Source organism: Corvus moneduloides, chromosome 13, assembly GCF_009650955.1.
Source record: "Corvus moneduloides isolate bCorMon1 chromosome 13, bCorMon1.pri, whole genome shotgun sequence".
In the NCBI taxonomy this organism is placed as follows: domain Eukaryota; kingdom Metazoa; phylum Chordata; class Aves; order Passeriformes; family Corvidae; genus Corvus; species Corvus moneduloides.
In genome coordinates this window covers 20089489-20107062 of record NC_045488.1, presented here as the reverse complement: position 1 = coordinate 20107062, position 17574 = coordinate 20089489, and the positions used below count along the sequence as shown (strand labels likewise).

The 17574-nt window shown below is 44.7% G+C and overlaps 1 protein-coding gene across 13 annotated transcripts in view; it reads right to left on the bottom strand.

The window, feature by feature from the left end:
- Window positions 1–17574, bottom strand: part of MYO9A (myosin IXA) — a 175394-nt gene that overhangs the window by 37752 nt on the left and 120068 nt on the right. For 11 of the 13 annotated variants that reach the window (XM_032123312.1, XM_032123311.1, XM_032123317.1 and 8 more), the window contains 4 exons: window positions 9873–9994; window positions 8726–8867; window positions 7818–8013; window positions 3408–3527 (listed from right to left, as the gene is read on the bottom strand). In XM_032123312.1, coding sequence (XP_031979203.1) covers window positions 3408–3527; window positions 7818–8013; window positions 8726–8867; window positions 9873–9994 — 580 coding nt within the window. The remainder of the gene's footprint in view (window positions 1–3407; window positions 3528–7817; window positions 8014–8725; window positions 8868–9872; window positions 9995–17574) is intronic. The other 2 variants (XM_032123322.1, XM_032123323.1) reach the window with 1 other exon arrangement.

Sequence of the window (17574 nt, the reverse complement as noted above, 5' to 3'; positions counted from 1 at the left end):
CTGTCTCATGCAGCCCAGGTGCTGAGCTAAAAGATTTTTTATTCCCAAAGATGAACACAAAGCAAATACACTGAGACCTGAGCCCATCCTGCTCTTCTGAGCCTGCAGTTCCTGAGGAGAAGATGAATCCCTACCAAAGTCAGTGGTGACGTCCCTCTAACAGGACATTTACTGCCCTCCTTGCCCTGTTGAGATGTTGTAACAGCTCATCTTGAAGCTGAACACTGCACAGGAGATCCCTGAAAAGGCTGATGGTCCACTTGGTTAAGTTTTTGCATCTAAAGGTGCCCAAATATCCTGGAAACATCAGCAAAAGAAAATTTGAGGGTGTGCTGCCCCAGGTCACCTTTGAACCCTCCTGTGCTCCAAAGCAGGACCAACCAAATCACTCCTGCTGAGAAGGTTTGGCATCTCCAGCACTGGAGGTTTTTGGAAAGCAAGGTAGGTAATGCATCTGAGCACTTAACAATACCCACAGCTCAAAACTCTCTTTTTGCCATTTAAGCCTTTTTTTTGGTTACATTTCTTGTCCTAGGAGTGTTCTTGTGTCTCTTTCAAGACTGGCATTTCTGTGCCCAAAGTTCTGATGATTTAGAGCACAAAGAAACCCTTTTGTAAAGAGGGAAAAAATGGGAATAATCAGGAATCTGCTTAAAATGTTGCATTAGTACTGTGTGTAGCTAGTTTTACACTAAGAAAGCACCTAACGTGTAGCTGGATCTATTTTTAATATAGATTGAATTAATATATTTTAATATGCCTGGATAGTTTCCCATTAAGGCCCAAAAGGCTTTTCTAGCCTAAAGCAGTCCATGAAAAATGAGATTTCACTGGTATTTCCAAGAGTTTTTTAATCCATGCCCTTCTTTTTGGAGCAAAATCTGTCTTCCTACCCTTCCCTGCACTCCCCACCAAAGAAAGCAAAGGCCCAAATCACCTTCCAACCCAGCAAGTCGAGCTGAAGTGATGAAGACAAGGTTGTATCAAATTATCCCTGCATCCACACCTTGCATTGCTCAGGAAAAGGGAATTTCTATTTCAGGCTTCCAGGTAACAGCTGCCTTTAAACTGCATTGTGCCAGCTCGGCACCTTAAGTGACTTGTTGATTAATAAAGGTCACAGTGCACAAGTTGGGTTAAAGAGAACTGCTTTAGATACACCAAATACAAAGACTTTTCTACATTGTGCCATCACTTGGCTCTTTAAGGAAAGAATACAGCCAAAAAAAGCTGTCACGTTGCTGTAGCCTCTTTTCTGGGAAATAAGGGGGATTTTTACAAATAGAAGGTAAAAGGGTCTTAGGTTTCAGCTGGTGAGTGGCACGTGGCCGTGAGATTGTGTACGGTGAATATGGGCTATTAAATTGTAGGAATTGATGCTCAGCAGGAAAGAACAGTGTGTGAGTGGCAACAACCTCTCACTCCCTTCATCCAGCTCAAACACAGCCTGATCTGGTTTACACTTCAGGCAGAAAATTATTCTGATTTTTCAAGCATATTCCCTTTCCTTCAGCCAGAGTTTTTTGGAAAGATGGACTGATTTGCCTATCAGGTCTTTGCCCTTGTTAAGGAGAGTTTTGGATAATCCCCATCTACTCCCTATGGATGAATGTCTGCCAGCAGAGCTCCAGTCTTGAATCAGAGGTGTCTAAACTCAGTGCCTTGCTCCAGAGGACCTGGTGGACTCCAGGGAAGCAGATGATGGTAAGGGAAGGGCGACCAGTTGGCTCCAGAAGCTGAATACCAAGGCACCTACAGGGAATCTCAATAAACTCATCAAACCAATTTGTTTTCCCTCTGTTCAGAGCTAATTGCACAACTCAAGACAAGGAGATGACCTTGGCTCCTCTCTCAAGGATGACATGGATGTATAACCTCATCTGACTTGTGGGAAAAGCCGAGTCCCCAAGCCCAAGCTCGCCTGTGGGGCCCAAAACCTGCTGGGTTCTGAACCCCAGTGCTACACACGCTCCAAGCCCACTTCAGCTCACCAAGGCTGGGAGCCTGGGGAAGCAGGAGCACACCCCGTGGGAAGATGGGAATGACCTCTGAATGCAGAACAAGAATTACTCGTTTGCCTGGGCAGATGCCAATTCACAAACTACAGCAATGTTCTTCTTAGACCCACTCATTGGATTTATCCTAAGAGACCCCAAATTGTGTGGACCAGTCTACCTAAGCGAGGTTTTAAGTGTTGAGGTCAACAATGAGCTCAACTTCCTGCTTCCCACTAAATTAGAAGTCCAAGCATCTCTTGAGTTTTATGAATTTCCTTTTTCCCACCTAAGGAACTGCAAACTAAACCCCCCAAAATCTCCCATACTGCTGAGCCAACTTAAAAATTTAAGTTAAATTGACTCATTAACTGCAAGTAAAATTACTCTGCTGATAATCATCTTCCTTTCCAATAGTTTCTTAGTAGTATCAGTAAGGCCACCTGGCACAACACCACTTAAAAAAATCTAAAATCAAGTAAAATTTAGTATCACTCCTTTTTGTTTTCTGATAGCAGCGTTGGGAACTTGTAGGGGAAAATAACGTAGTTAAATTAAGAATGAAAGCCTCAATTAAGGCCTAAATCACCTCTGGTCCCCCAACCTCACATGCTGCAGGAAGCACAGGCATCTGACAGAAGGTTTCTAACAGGAAAACCAGATTTGTGAAGATTTAACATGCACCTACTGTACTTACCGTGCTCAGCTCTGCAGAAAAAAAGGTCGTTTGCACTTACACCTAAATTTCATGAAGTTTAAGCAAGTTGGGCTGAGGCTGTGCCCATGCAGAGCAGCTCTATTTCTTTCAGCTTTAACACACAACATGAAGGAAGAGAATAATGGCAGGAAAGTAATATATCTAAACATGAGAGCACCAAATATCTATTTAAATATAAAAATAAAATAGAGTAGTGCAGGCAAGAGTGTCCATGTTGTCATGCAGGATGAGTTTATTACGTGACAGAGGAGTGAAGATGAAGAAATGGAGACCAAGTGCATCATTCCGTAAAATAACACTGACAATGCCTCTGTTTTAAGCAGAAGCCCTGGGAAACAACATTTTCACAAGATGAAGATATTTCTGAAGTCCACTGAAATCCAAATTGAGTTGAATTCCAGCTGTACCAGCCTTGTATCAGGAATATTTTTTATTATTGTCAGTGAGTAAATGGGGAAATTGCCAACAAAATGACTTTTGCGGGATCTCAAGAGATGTGGGTTTGCTTTTAATTTGACTCTTCCAACCCTGCCTAATCATTTCCCAATAGGCTGAACACTGCTCTGAGGCAGCTGGTTTGAGCAGGGAAGGCTCCTCAGGCACTCTTTTACCCTTTCTACACGGAATGCACCTGGTTTCCATTTCTGGACGTGTGAGTGTGATATCAGAGGGGAGGGCGGGTGGTGCAGCCTTACTGTACTTCTCCTCCTTGCACCTCTGCAGGATCTCTAAGCTCCTCTGATGCACTGGGTGGTGGAGAAAGCTAAAACTATCCACACTTTTCAAAACCGCACATGGCACTGCATCATCATGCCCTTGGGAAGCAAAATAAAAACAAACAAAAAAACAAATGGAGAGAAGAGAAAGATTTTATAAGTGGAAATCAGGAGAGGGGAAGGAACAAGCCCGAAAGAGTTCGAGGGTCACACGATTTTCGTGCTCGACACAATTGAACTGCGGTTTCCTCCGCACAGCACCGTGGCACGGGAGTAATGGGCTGGACCATGTCCCAGTCCCAATTATAATCCTCATTAGACAGAGCATAATCACTTAATAATCACTCCAAGATTATGTGGGCAAAAAGAGGATTATTAGATAAATCTTCATTTTTATTAACTTATTTTTTAAATCTTTTCTGTGCCTCTGCCTGGTGTTACCTGCAAATCCCTGTCCAGATGTTCTGTGATGCAACCACCTGGAATTCTCATCTTGCATCCTAGTGCCACATTTTGCTCAGATTTTGGCAATTAAAAGGAAAAATGTAAATTATTTGCATTAAGCACAGTTCCCATATTCCCTGAGGGCAGAGAACACAGAGTCTGGAGGTTGGCATGATAGGCTTGAGTTGGAAGAAACAACCAATGTGTGGCCAAGGGGACTTCTGATGGCCCAGCTGTGAGCACAGGGTGGAGGAGAGGTGACACCAGTGACAATGTGCCAACAGGCAGAGCCTCTCTGTCATGGTTGGCCAAGTCCAGGATGTGCCACACTCCCAGCAAGGCGTGGGGAGGTCACCACCGAGTCGCCTTGTGCCAGCACCTATGGGAGCATTTCACACCAACGCATCAAACCATTGGAAAGGGCTGACCTGAATCTTCCACAGGAACACTGTCAAGGGCTGTCTTCCTCACCTTAACACCAGCGAGACCTCAGACACCGAGTTTTTGGTTGCTGGCACCTTTATTTGCATTTTTTATTGATTATTTTTGGGGGCAGTGGTTTTTTTGGTGACCAGCTTCAGGAATAAATCTGCAGAAGCCAGGGAGCAACCCTTGTTGCCCAAACCCAACTGCAGAGCCCATCGAGGGCAGGCACAGCCTCAGGACCACAAAACTTTCATCAGAGCAAGGATTTAGGTCCAGCAAAACCAAATCTCCACAGCCTAGTTTGTATGAACAGCACCATTTTTTTCCATTGAATTTTTGCTAACAGAGAATTAGAGGGTTTTGCATAAATGTGTATTGATGACAGCAAAGAAAGTCAATCAGCCAATTTTCTTTCCTAAAAAGCTTGATAGTGTTCCTTTAATCCAAGTTCACTAACAAATCCAGGTCTAACACGCAGTTCTATTGAACCACTTAAATCCGCATTGATAAACTCAGTAATAAAAATAATTAAAAATCAAATTATTGAAGAGTTCCACCCTTCAGCTAAGTGCAGCTCGCTCGATCCTGGCATCTTTGACTTGAGGAGCATTGGCAGCACCATAAGAAGCATCACTTGGGCAGAACACAAAAATACCAAACAAAATTCCACTTTGCTGCTCTTCACCTTCAAGTTAACGAGGACAATCACACAATCACCAAAAGCTGCACTAGGAGGGTATCAGGAGCACAAAAAAAGAAGAGTCCCCAAAGCCAGCAAGAAAAAATGCTGATTATCCTTCCAGAAGCATCTGCTTGGCATGAAGGAGACAACCAAAAGGATGATGTGGAAAGGAGGCAGAGCAAAAATTTGCAGAGCTGCTTAGACATAAGCCAGGGATTCTTCCAGAAAATCCCCACTGGGTATTGCAAGTGTACAAGCACGAGAGATGCAGCTGGGATTCAGACAAAGAGTGCAAAGAGCCTTTAATTAAAAGAAGCATCTTTTGGATATTTCCCTGCTCCCTCACTTCACCTGCCTGCTGGATGGGGAAAGGACCTCAGAAACCAAGAACGGGCAGCATGTCTTGAAAAAATATCTGTACAAATATTGTGTGTGCATGTGGATGAACGTGTGAGAGAGGCTTTTCTTACTCTACCATCATTTTATCAGAAGCTCACATCAGTGGGCAGGTAGATGCCCAAATCAGGCTAATTAAAGCCATCAAGGTGTTTTTTTTATAAAAACCAAAATAAACCTCAAATATGTGCTGTCTTTGGTTCTCTGCTTCTATCTATCAAGATGGGAGAATTTTAGTGATACTTTGATAACTCACAAATGTTTTCTGCCATGGAGGTGAAGCATCAATTTGGGGCTTTTCTGCATTATTTTGGAGAGAAGAAGGGACTTCCAGCATCATGTAGCATCACGCTACACCAGCCCATGGCACTGTCCTGACACTGGCTGAGCCTTCTGTCCACGTCCACCTCTTCCACAGCCACCTGCTTTGGTGACAGGATTTTGGAGGACGACAACGGAACAGGAGATGAGTGTGAGGTCACACCAGCAAAAACATGATGGAAACACTGCTACTGATCTCACCTTGCTGAGTGTGACCTGGGCAAAGTCAGAATCCCAGAATGCTTTTGAGTTAGAAGGGACCTTAAAAATCATCCAGTCCCACCCCCTGCCACCTTCCACTAGACCCAGTTGCTCCAAGGCCTGTCCAGCCTGGATGGTCATGCTTGGACATGGTGGGTAGCTCTCCAAAGAGGGCAAGGACAGTGATCCCAGCTCTGCCACTGCTTGTAGGCTGAGGTTTTCCCACAGATGAGGTGTACCTCAGTATGGAATTTAGATTTAGGTCATCTCCTCCCAGTAGTGCTGCCTGTATAATGGAGACTTTCTCATGACCTTTTCCCAATTTGGAGCACACAGAAGATCAGGGTATAAATGATCGGAGGATTGTTGGGAAGTTTGAGACAAACCTTATCTGGCTTTCTGAGGGGTTTGTTTGTTTTTTCTTTGACTCAAAACCCAGAGGGTACAAAGCACAAAGCCATTTGAATACAGGCTGAAGGACATGGACAGATACAAGAGCAGCACCATGAAAAGGTTTAGAAATTCAGCCATCACCATGCATTAGTTAATGCTGGTATGGAAAGAGAAGGCGATACAAGAATTGAGTCTCAGAATTGTCTCAAGACCTCCTGGACTCACCCAGTTATTTATATATCTATAATCATATCTAGGTATTGATATAGATATATATATATAGAGAGAGATATAAGCAAGTTACTGCTACAAACTCTGGACTGAAAAGCGGGAGTGAGGAGACGAGCATGGCAGTGAGCAGGACCAGCTGCCAGAGACACAGAAAGCGAAGCAGGGCTTGAAATCAGCTCTTACTTCCTGAGATTAAATGAACTTCTCTTATCTCTTGGATCAGCTCATTTGAGTTCAGCCTGGGGTTTATGCAAGATGAAAATGCAAAGGTGGATTTTGGAAGCCACCTCTTTGAAGTGGCCTTTCTTCCAATGCCAAACATCTTTGCCATCTCCCTCTTTGGTTAGTCTGTCCAAAACCACTGCCTTGATGTGCCAGACAGACTCAGGCTCATGAGAATCAGCTCCTCTCTTATGCTGCATCTGACAGGTGTCAGAGGAAGAACTTCCAGAGCTGAAAGATGATTTTTTGCATTCTGCTCTTCTTGGGATTCTCTCCCAAGAAAATGATTCTTTCTGCTTGAAGAGCTTCCATCCCTGCACTCCTTGTCCCAGGCTCCCTCGCTCTCCACAATGCAAACCTCACTGATTGCAAAATAATTCATGGTGTGGCTCCACACTTCATTTTAACCCAGCTGACATTTTCCCTGCTGAGGCTCTAATTCCATCATGGATTTCAAGCCCTCTTGTGCCCAGAAATGAATAGTAATAGCTTGTACTTGTCTTCCCGAAATTGCTTTATGCAGAGAAATGGTCTAAAAGCACAGCCAGGTCTTGCCTGCCACAGCATGATGATGCACCATCACTTCCCTTTAATTTAATGCCCCCGTGATCCGTGGTTCTGGATGACTGCAAAGCCATGAATTTTGCTAGACAAGAGACATGCTCTCCTGCAGCTGAAAGGGTGAACAGCTTGGAAAATGATAGGAAGATTTATTGCCTTTTTTTGTTTCCAGATCTAAATAAAGGCTCAAGAACTACTACAAAAATAATTTGCTCTTTTTGTTGGATAATTTGTATGTCTCTGTTTGAATGATTTGGGTTTCTCTATCCATGCATCCTACAAAAAGGAAAAATTAAAGAAGCAGTAAAATGAAAATACTTCCTTATGACATGTTAAAATCCAAATGTACCTTGAAATGTGACTTCTGCAAAAAATTTACCTGTTATTTTAATGAGTTTTCTAATAGATTAAAAACTCCTAATAAGTCAGGCTACTTGAAACAGTGTAATAACATACTAGACCCGAACTGCCACTGGAAAACAGCTCCAGGACCAGCTGATGGGCACACGTACCAGTTTTCTTCTCCACATATCGTTTTCCAGCCTCCCTAAACGCGACCATGGCCCTGAAAAAGGCCCTCAGGACGGCCCAGCGGAAAACAGCCACGGGATCAATCCCGATCATGCCGCAGATAAAGGCGTTCCTGCTGCTCCGCAGGAGAGCCACGATGTCCGGGCGCATGTGATCCGTGTTCTTCTCTCGGAAATCCTAGGGAAGGAGAAGGAGGAGAAAAGAGGAAAATAAACAATGCCCACAAGATGCTCCAGGTGGGATCTTCCAGGCTATCTCTGGGCCAGCACAACTATTGAATCTTGTTTCTGTCTTTCTCTCCGGCTCCCGTATCAGATACCTCTTCATGACCATCATCTCTGATGCTTATCACGTGCGTTTATTGCATCAGAAACGTGATGAGAGATTTGCAGCCGCAAATCCTGAGGCTCTTTCTCACAGAGTCTCATCTGCCCACCAGACTTCCTTCTGCTAATAGCTGGCATGAATAGAAATAGGGCCAACTTTGGAATCGTTCACGGGGGATTCCAGAAAGTACCTGTGGCAGTGGGATGCTGAGACCTAAGCACACATGACCTGTCATAAAGGTGGCTAATGATGAGTAAAACACTGGGTTTTCTACACAAACAAAGGCCAGAGAGGCCACCAGACACCCGATTCCAACTCGTCATTGGGGCATAGCACTGAACTCAGTGCGCATCCCTAAACTCTTCCTGAAATGCCCACGTGGAGGAGAACAGGATGACCTAGTCCCTACCACCTTTTCATTTCCCCGAACACTTCTCTCCTGACTCTCCCATCTTCTTGAGACAAGTCCTCTCCAAAACATCTCTGTGGAGCCTCTGGGGCTCTCCTTCCCTATCCCAGATTTAGATGAAAGCAGCTGCCGGGGAACAGCTGGGTGACAGACCTTGACGCCGTACTTCACTTTGCCCGCGTAATGTTTGATGATGAAAGCCGGCTCCATCACTGCCGGGAATTCGATGTAGGAGTTCCCTTCGTGTTGACGCTTGAATTTGTCCAGCAGTGTCTGGTTTGTGGCTTGAGGAAAACTGAGTGGAGAGAATTGAAAGGAAGAAGCTGTAAACCCAACGGGAAAACTTTTCCACTTCTTTCTTGGCCACAAAAGGGAAAGCAGAGACCTTCTGAGCTTCCACTTCTGTGTCTGTTTCAGCAGAGCCTCTGGGTAAGAGAAAGCCAACCCTCCATCCTCAAGCTCCATGGAAATCTGCAGCATGGAGGTGTATTTCCCAACTTTACCCAATTACAGTATCACTGGGAGACCATCACTGCTGGTTTCTTGTCAACGAGACAAGAAGTAGGGGAGAGACCTCAAATGGTGGGAGCAGACCTCGTGTCCTGGGCCACGTGGATCTGAGGTGACCTCAGCAAAACCACCTGGCCTTTCCCTGCCTTTCACATGGAGGGAACAGGCACAAGCAGTCGATGGGAGAACTGTTCTGCTCAGAAGTTTCCACACCAAAGCAGCCCCGGAAGCCGCACATTCACCCAAGAACTTCTCCCAGGACGACGGATGGATGCAACCAAGGATGCAAATCTGAGGTAAGTCCCTGATGCCCATGAAACCCTGTGGAAATGCAGCCCCTATGGACAAGTGCCCTCGCTTTATTTGGGTTCAATTTTTACCAGTAAATTGATAAATCCACCTTATTTCTCAACAACAGCACCTACACATCCTGCTTTAGCTCATGCACTTGGGTTCAGCACCTTCATATGGTCACACCCCAAGAGACAGGGAAAGAAATGAAGAGAGAAGCAAGGGAAACCTTTTCCCTTCCCTTTAATGGAAGAAATTCTGGAAAGGAATTTCAGTAATTATTTTTTAAGGCTTTTTGCTCAGCTGGCTGATTCTCCACTCTGTGTGTTGCCACCTCGAAAGCAACACTAGAAACACCAATCAGCCCAGTGAGCTATTAGCACCTTTCTGGGAAGTTGGTTTTTTTTTGTTTTTTTTTTTTTTTCAGAAAACTGGAGGATAAACACGTTTTAACTGAAAAAACAAATCTCATTTCCAAAGCCAGCATTTTCCTACTCACTTGCTTTCCTCGTCCAGCAGATGGAGCAGCCCCGTTGGCTTCTTGCTGATCAGGTTGATGCAGCTGGAGTTGTCTATGTAGTCGATGTTGTGCCAGCTAATTCCTTCTGCTCTATATTCCTCCTGAAAAAACCCCCACAGATGACATAATGATGATTTGGTGCAAGCAAAAATAAAAGACAAAATCCAAAAGGTTTTGTGGAAACTGATACACTGTTTACCAAAACAAACATCTCTCCTTATTCTATCTATCCTTACTCCTGATATTCCATCAATGCTTTCTTTGATTCTAAAGAAAAGGATAAAGAACCTCTGGAACAACTTGAAACAAAGGGAACCACAGAGCATTTCACAATTTCAGATGCACCAGACGTTTGTTCGGACACAGGGTAGCTGTATGGGAGTCCAAGGGCACCCAGCACGTGTGGACTGCCATTTTCCTTTTCCTGGATTGCTTCTAAACCACAGCACAGTCTGGGCTGGAAGAGGCCTTAAAGCTCATCTCATTCCACCCCCTGCCATGAGCAGCAACAACTTCCACCATCCCAGGTTGCCTCGTCCAACCTGGCCTTGGACACTGCCAGGGATCCAGGGGCAGCCACAGCTGCTCTGGGCACCCTGTGCCAGGGCCTCCCCACCCTCACAGCCAGGAATTTCTTCCCAAGATCCCATCCAGCCCTGCCCTCTGGCAGTGGGAAGCCATTCCCTGGGTCCTGTCCCTCCATGCCTTGTCCCCAGTCCCTCTCCAGCTCTCCTGGAGCCCCTTTAGGCCCTGCAAGGGGCTCTGAGCTCTCCCTGGAGCCTTCCCTTCTCCAGGTGAGCATCCCCAGCTCTCCCAGCCTGGCTCCAGAGCAGAGGGGCTCCAGCCCTGGAGCATCTCCAGGGCCTCCTCTGGGCTCTCTCCAGCAGCTCCAGGTCCTTCTGCTGCTGGCCCCAGGGCTGGGGCAGCTCTGCAGGTGGGGGCTCACCTGAGTGGGGCAGATGGGCAGATTCTCCCACTTCCCACGCTTTGGGACCTGGGGGGTTTTGGGGTACCCAGCGCATGTGGCTGGGGCATGCAGAGCTTCCCACCCATCAAAGGGACACACAACTTGCATCAATGAATATTTAGTATTCAGTTGCTGGAAGGAAATTGTGGTACAACATATTAATTACACAGAAAAAGCAGTAACCCTCCCATCCCTGCTTCCCTGGGCTCTGCTCTTCCACATCTCCCACTATTAATGGCCAGTGCTCCATGGGTGAACAAAGAGACCACCAGCCATACAAAGCCACTGCTCCAGGAGCAGCAGAACCACCACCCTCTACAGTAAAAGTGAGGATCTGCCCCCAAATTCAAGCTGAGGCAAAAAAGCCTCAAAGAAAAAAGACTCAAAATGAAAACATTTTCCATCAAAATAGTTCTAACCCCTTCTCTCCTATAAAGGTTATGTCCTCTGAGATATACTTGCAACTGGATTACTTCAAGAAGTCTTATGCAGAAATTATTTTAGCGCATCTGGATGAAAGTGGAGTTTAAACATCATAATTTTTATCATATGTTTTAAGACTTGTGACTCACTGTCTAAACAGAGATACTGGAATGTGCACCTTACTCCATGTGTTGGACAAAGACCTACTGATCCAGCTGCCTTTTTACTTCTCTATCACAGGACATTTTGATGGCAGAATTGAAGATGAAAAGGAAACAGGTTTCAAAATCCTAAGAGGATCCATCTTTCTAACAATCAGATTCATTGTTATTGCTGCCTCTGACTTTATTTGTAATAGGAGCAAACAACTTTCAAAGAAGTATGTCCATCCAAGACTCCTCATCCAAAATTAACATGAACTCTACAGATATTCTTAGAATTAAAGAGCCTGAAGAGCTTTGAGACATTTCACAAGGAAATTCTTGCTAAAACAACCCCTACAAGGTTCTGAATTCAGTATGGGAGACGTTGTATAATCTTACAACAACAACGCAGATGGATACAGACGTGTGCTGCCTTAGAAGGAGTTTTTAGCATCCCTAAAGCCTTTGGGATTCAAAATATACAACATACCCTTGGTAAAAACATCCTGAAAGTAAGGAATGACTCTGCATTATGAATTTTGTTTTCTCTTTTCGTTTTTTAATCTTTTTCCTTCAGCTCTTGCCGAGCAACCAGGACACAGCAGAACCTCACAACAACATTCCCAAGTCCCTGCTGAACGGTAGGCAATAAAAAAATCACAGATTTGATTAAAACTCGTGGCATTTTCAGTGCAAGCCAGGAAAAAGCTTCTATCCAGCAATTGCAGGCTGCGTATTTCGGAGCAGGCATGAGCTGCTCCCAAGGGATTTCTCAGAGTCAGCACCATCCATCAACTGCCCACTTCCAACAGCCCCTTAATGGAGTGCAGGGTCCATTAGGCCCAGCTTTGCCAGCTCGAGACTGGTCAGGAGCATGGGGAGAGCAATAAAACCTGGGTGTGATGAGCCAAGAGCAGCAACATTGCAGTGGTGATGGGTGGGTGTTACTGGACTGACATATTTATTATCATGACTCTTTGTTGAAGTACTTGTTGAGGGGCTTTATATTTTTTTGCCCCTCCAAACCCCCTAAATCATGTAGAGTTTTATGTCTCCACACACCTAAAGTGAGAAACTGTTGCCCTGCTCTAGAAGGCCTCTAGACATCCATAATTCCACATGGGACTTTGGGCAGCTGCGCAGCAAATGTGCTGTGAGACTCCTCTGGCCACACTAAAAACTTGCACTGCTCCTGAGATCAGTACAAAAGCACCAATCAGCAATGCCAGACAGGGAGGTTTTTTAAATAGTCCAGTAAATGACCATGAAGGACCAGAGTTCACTTCTCTAGGCTCATTTTCAGCTGTTCCACAGACCTGGTGGTCAGTGATCAGGTCCCTCCTGGCCTCGCTTCCTTCAGCTGCAGGATTTTGGCTAATTCTCCCTCCTCTGCTCCTTTCCTCTGGGCTGGGTCAGAAACACTCACTCCCAGGCTCTGGGTTCTTCCCTCCCTTCCACCCCCAGCCAAGTGAGAAGAGAGATTCAGGTCCTCAACGAACAACCTTTTCCACAATAACTCAGAGATCTGCTCTCATTTCAAGACAGGCAGCAGGAACTATTCCAGAGCAACTGCTACAAAGCCTAAATGGAAATAAATTCCCCTTATTCTTTTTTTCCTAGCATTTTTCCAGTTCTTGGTTTGGTTGCCTTCAGGATCTCAGCTCAAGAGATACAACTATGGATTTGGGATGGGCTGATGCAATTTCTGGGGCGTTTGCTGGTCTGCAGAACACCCTGGAGATTGTCCACAGAAAGGCAGAAGCTTTAGGATAAGATCACTGCTGTCCACTAAACTTAATTAAATTGCAGCTGTTAATATTCCATATGATTCCTATATTCATCTTCTAAAGACCATCTTCCTGCAGAATTCAGGAGATATCCTTAAAGGCTACCTCCAAAATATTCCTTCATCTCTGAGTATGACAACAAAGCCTCTGCCATCCTTGGATGGATGCAGGGTCCTGGAGCACTGGAATATTTGGGAATTCCATTTAAACAATATGAGGTTTTCATTTAACAAGACAAAAACAACATGAAGCACTTTCAGTCCATTCAAACAAAAACCCCTCAAGCTGGAGGTTGATTAAAAATCAGCTTAAATCTATACCTTGATTTAAAACTAAGTTATGTTTAGGGGCACATTCAAATGTCCTGTTCCTGGGAGATCATCTTTACATTAAGAACCAAATTGTTGACATTTCCACGATCTGCAAAAGTTTCTACTGCAGTGAAGTCCCAGTTTTGGCATCCTTACTCGCAGTAAAAACGTGAGGATTTACTCCTCCCATCCCTGGATACCTGAAACCTGGTCTGCTGGAAAGTGGAGCAATGCAAGTTCACTGGAGAGAAGAGCACTGAGCTCCCAGACTTGGCAAAAGAAATGGAGCAAAGAACGAAAAAAGACATTTGGGGGTTTTTAGAGTCCACCAGCTCCATATTTTTATTTAATTATTGGGTGAGATGCTACAGATTGTTCTCCAAGTGACCTCTATGGACTCCACGACGAGATTCCCACTTCTCAAGTGGGAATTCAGAAACAGCTTTGCTGCCCTGAGCATGGAGTTTGTCAGTGTGGGGTCACTGAAGGGATCTGAATAAAGCACAGTTTATGATGCTCAAATTCATTAAAAAAAGATATAAAATGGGGACGCAGACCTTGGAATGCACATGGAATATGAGAATAAATGTTTACTCTCACACAGTGTTACCTGAGGCAAAGCAGCATGTAAAAATTGGGGTACCAAACAAACAGAATAGGGAGAATATCCAACATTTTTAAGCAGGAAAATTACAGGAAATCTAGGAAAGGGAGAGCTGCTAAAGCTCTGTTAAGGAGAAACTCTGCCTGCCTGCACTGTCCCAGAGCACAGACACTGCCCATGGCACAGAATAATGAATTTAAAATTAAAACAAACATGCTGAGCATCAGGAAAACCTTCCCAACTGGGCTGCAAGGCCTGATGGAAACCCTCCTGCTAGGAACAGAAAAATCCTGTAATTTTATAGTTGGAGTTGTTGAGAACCAAGTCCCGTTATCTTTACAGGAGCGTTGGAGCAGTTCTGTTATCAGGACTTTATTTTGGTGCCAGACCAAACCAAAACACTCTAATCCAGGGTGGAATTAAAGACTTCTTTATCCTGAGTGGGAGAAAACACCCACAAGCTCAACAAAATCTTGGAGATGCTGGAAAATGTCTTTACACCTCCATAGAAGATCATCAATTACTCTGCATCCAGCCACAGCCCTCAGTAAATAAACCCAAATGCTAAAAAGCACAATTAGGGGAGAAAAAGTTAAATATGATTTTTAAGCTCACACTTACCTAGATATGGTATCTAACTGTGATAAATATGGTATCTAAATAAGATATCTATGCTCTCTTTGGAGTATCATGGTCCCTGGGTGCTGCTGCTCCCCAAAATCATGTGGTAAAATTCAGAGGTGGGGAGGGAGGGACCAGGGGCTTGAAAAACTTCAGAGAAGAGGAAATGCAGAGATGAAATGACACAGGAGACATGATAAAAATACAAAATAAAAACCATCATAAATTCCCCATCTGTCTAAAAGCACAAAACTCAGGGTTTAGGAAATTCAAATCAAAAGGTGGTGAAAAGTCCCACCTAAAGATAAAGGTTTTACCATGATATATGAAATTGCCCTATCATGGGATGTCAAAGATACAAATTTTCTCACGATTTAAAGAGGTCCAGAGGGCTTTGGGCATCCATCCACACATCCTGCAAGCCAAAAGCCCTGAAAATCCCTCAGTGTTTCAGTGCCCTGGAGGCAGATGTCTTATCCCACAGGCATATTGCCATTAGTCACAGTGAGAATGGAGAAACAGCCCCAAAAATAACATTTAGAAACCCCAAGAGCAGCAGAACCCCCCACCAGCTCATTCACCTCCTCCCAGGCAGAGCCAGACCAGATCCAGGAGTTTATCTACTCCAGCCTTTCCTTACTGGGACATAGGAAAACCTTGTTTACACGATGAAAACTCCCAGATTAAAGTGAGAAATCAACTGAAAAATCCCTTTTTCCAGCATAACTCCACGTGGGAACAATTCCCATCGTGCTCCTGTCATAAAAACTCGTGTAATCCAGAGCCACACAATCAACAGGCAGCTACTTTTGGATATCTAAATGTATATATCTGGCATAAAAATTCCCGACTAAACAGAAGGGTGTGAAATTCCTCTCTTCTTGCCTTGAACACCATCTGCTTCAGCTTCAGGCTTCTTTGCAAAGTGAGAAACTAGGAATTAATCCCCTTCCACATCTCTCTCCATTCCTAGCTGAACTCCCCAGTTTAAAATAATCCCCAAATATTTTTGTACCGTATGTTAAAAACGGTCGTTGTTACGTGAAAAATTAGAGGAGCTAAACCTCATATGGACATAGGGACACATTTGCATCCTAAAATCCATCCTGGGGAGCTTGGGAAAATTTGTGCACAGCTGGAAATGGCCAGCAAGGTATGGGGGAATCTTTCCCCTAAGGATTCATCTGTCCAGGAATGAACCCATCCCACTGAGGATTAATTGCTGGTTCAGCAGATGGGCCCAGCAGAATCCTCCCGGTACAAATTGATGATTAAAATGAGTTTGATATGATAAATCCATGGGATGTGGAAAGTTCCTAAATGAGTGAGACCAATGTCTGGTCCTTGGTCTGCTTGTGCTGCAGACGGGGTGGATGCCTCGAGTTCCTGACATCCCTCCAGGAAAAGATGCTGAGGCTGAAGGTTTCATTTAGGAATGAGGATTTTTATGTTCGTTCTCAATTTTAGTAGAAAAGGAATTTATAGACACAGACATAAATATAAATATAAAGATATAACGTATGTATTTTAACCATGTGCTCACAGACACAACAAATATAAATACTTAGCCACGTTCTCTATGAATACATGGTCTATAAACAGGTTTTTAAGGCCCCCTCTGTCCATGATAACATGGCGCAGCGCAGGGGAGCTGATGAGCCTTCCCTTGCAGCCAAGGTCATCCTTGAGACGGTCTCCTTCCAGGTGACTATTTCAGCAGCTCCTCAGCAAATGCCAAGTGAATTTGGACTTATTCTGAGGCTGATGCTTCACTCACTGATGACTCCCCCCTGCTGTACATAGGCAGATTTGAATTTATTGGAATTTGCACTCTCCATCATGAAAGTGTTTTAAACCAGCAGGTTCAGCCCAGAAAACCATGTGCCAGCTCCACACCATCCATCTCTGAGCTCAAATCAGCTCCCTGAGCTTCAGTGGCAACAGGGTTTCAGTCATAAATTATATTTTGCTCTCAAAATAGGCAGAATTGGGTTTGCATGGTTCAGCTGGCAGCACACACATTGCCACGATCCCACGGGCTCCCTCTGCGGGAACATCTTCCCAAGCTGCCCTTACACAGCCATGAGAAGCACGAGCTTAACATTTCTGTGGGATCTGCTGGTGGATCAATTCCTTTAATTTCTTCTGATCAAAATTGAAGAGGAAAAGAAATATCTGTATCTGCATCTACTGACACCTTAAAAGATGGATCAGAGTTAGGAGACGTGAAGGAACCTCCACCGTGGTCATGGTGAGCACCAGATGGGTCTTTGAGGCTGAAAATCTTGTCCCCCTTCCAGTCCCACTCCCCATTTCTGTCCATTAACACACTCCTGATTCCAGTCCTGCCACAGCAGGGCAATTTTTACATTGGTTGAAGTATTTTACAGGCTTTTAGAGATTTCTTGCTTGTCATCTTGCTTAAGAGGAGAGGTCACATTGCACAACTCTGCCCTATGAAAATCCACCAACAGAAACACAGAATGCTTGTGTTGGAAGAGACCTTAAAGGTCTTCTGGTTCCAAGATCTAATGGACTCTCCCACTGTCCCAGGCTGCTCCAAGCCCCATCTGACCTGGCCTTGAACATTGCCAGGGATCCAGGGGCAGCCACAGCTGCTCTGGGCACCCTGTGCCAGGGCCTCCCCACGCTCCCAGGGAACAATTCCTTCCCAGTATCCCATCTGTCCCTTCCCTCTGGCAGTGGGAAGCCATTCCCCCTTGTCCTGGCACTCCAAACCCTTTTTGTACCATTGATAAATAAAAACTGGTATCCCTGGAACAGTCTGTGCCAATACATCTGAGTAGGAACCACAATCAGCAGAA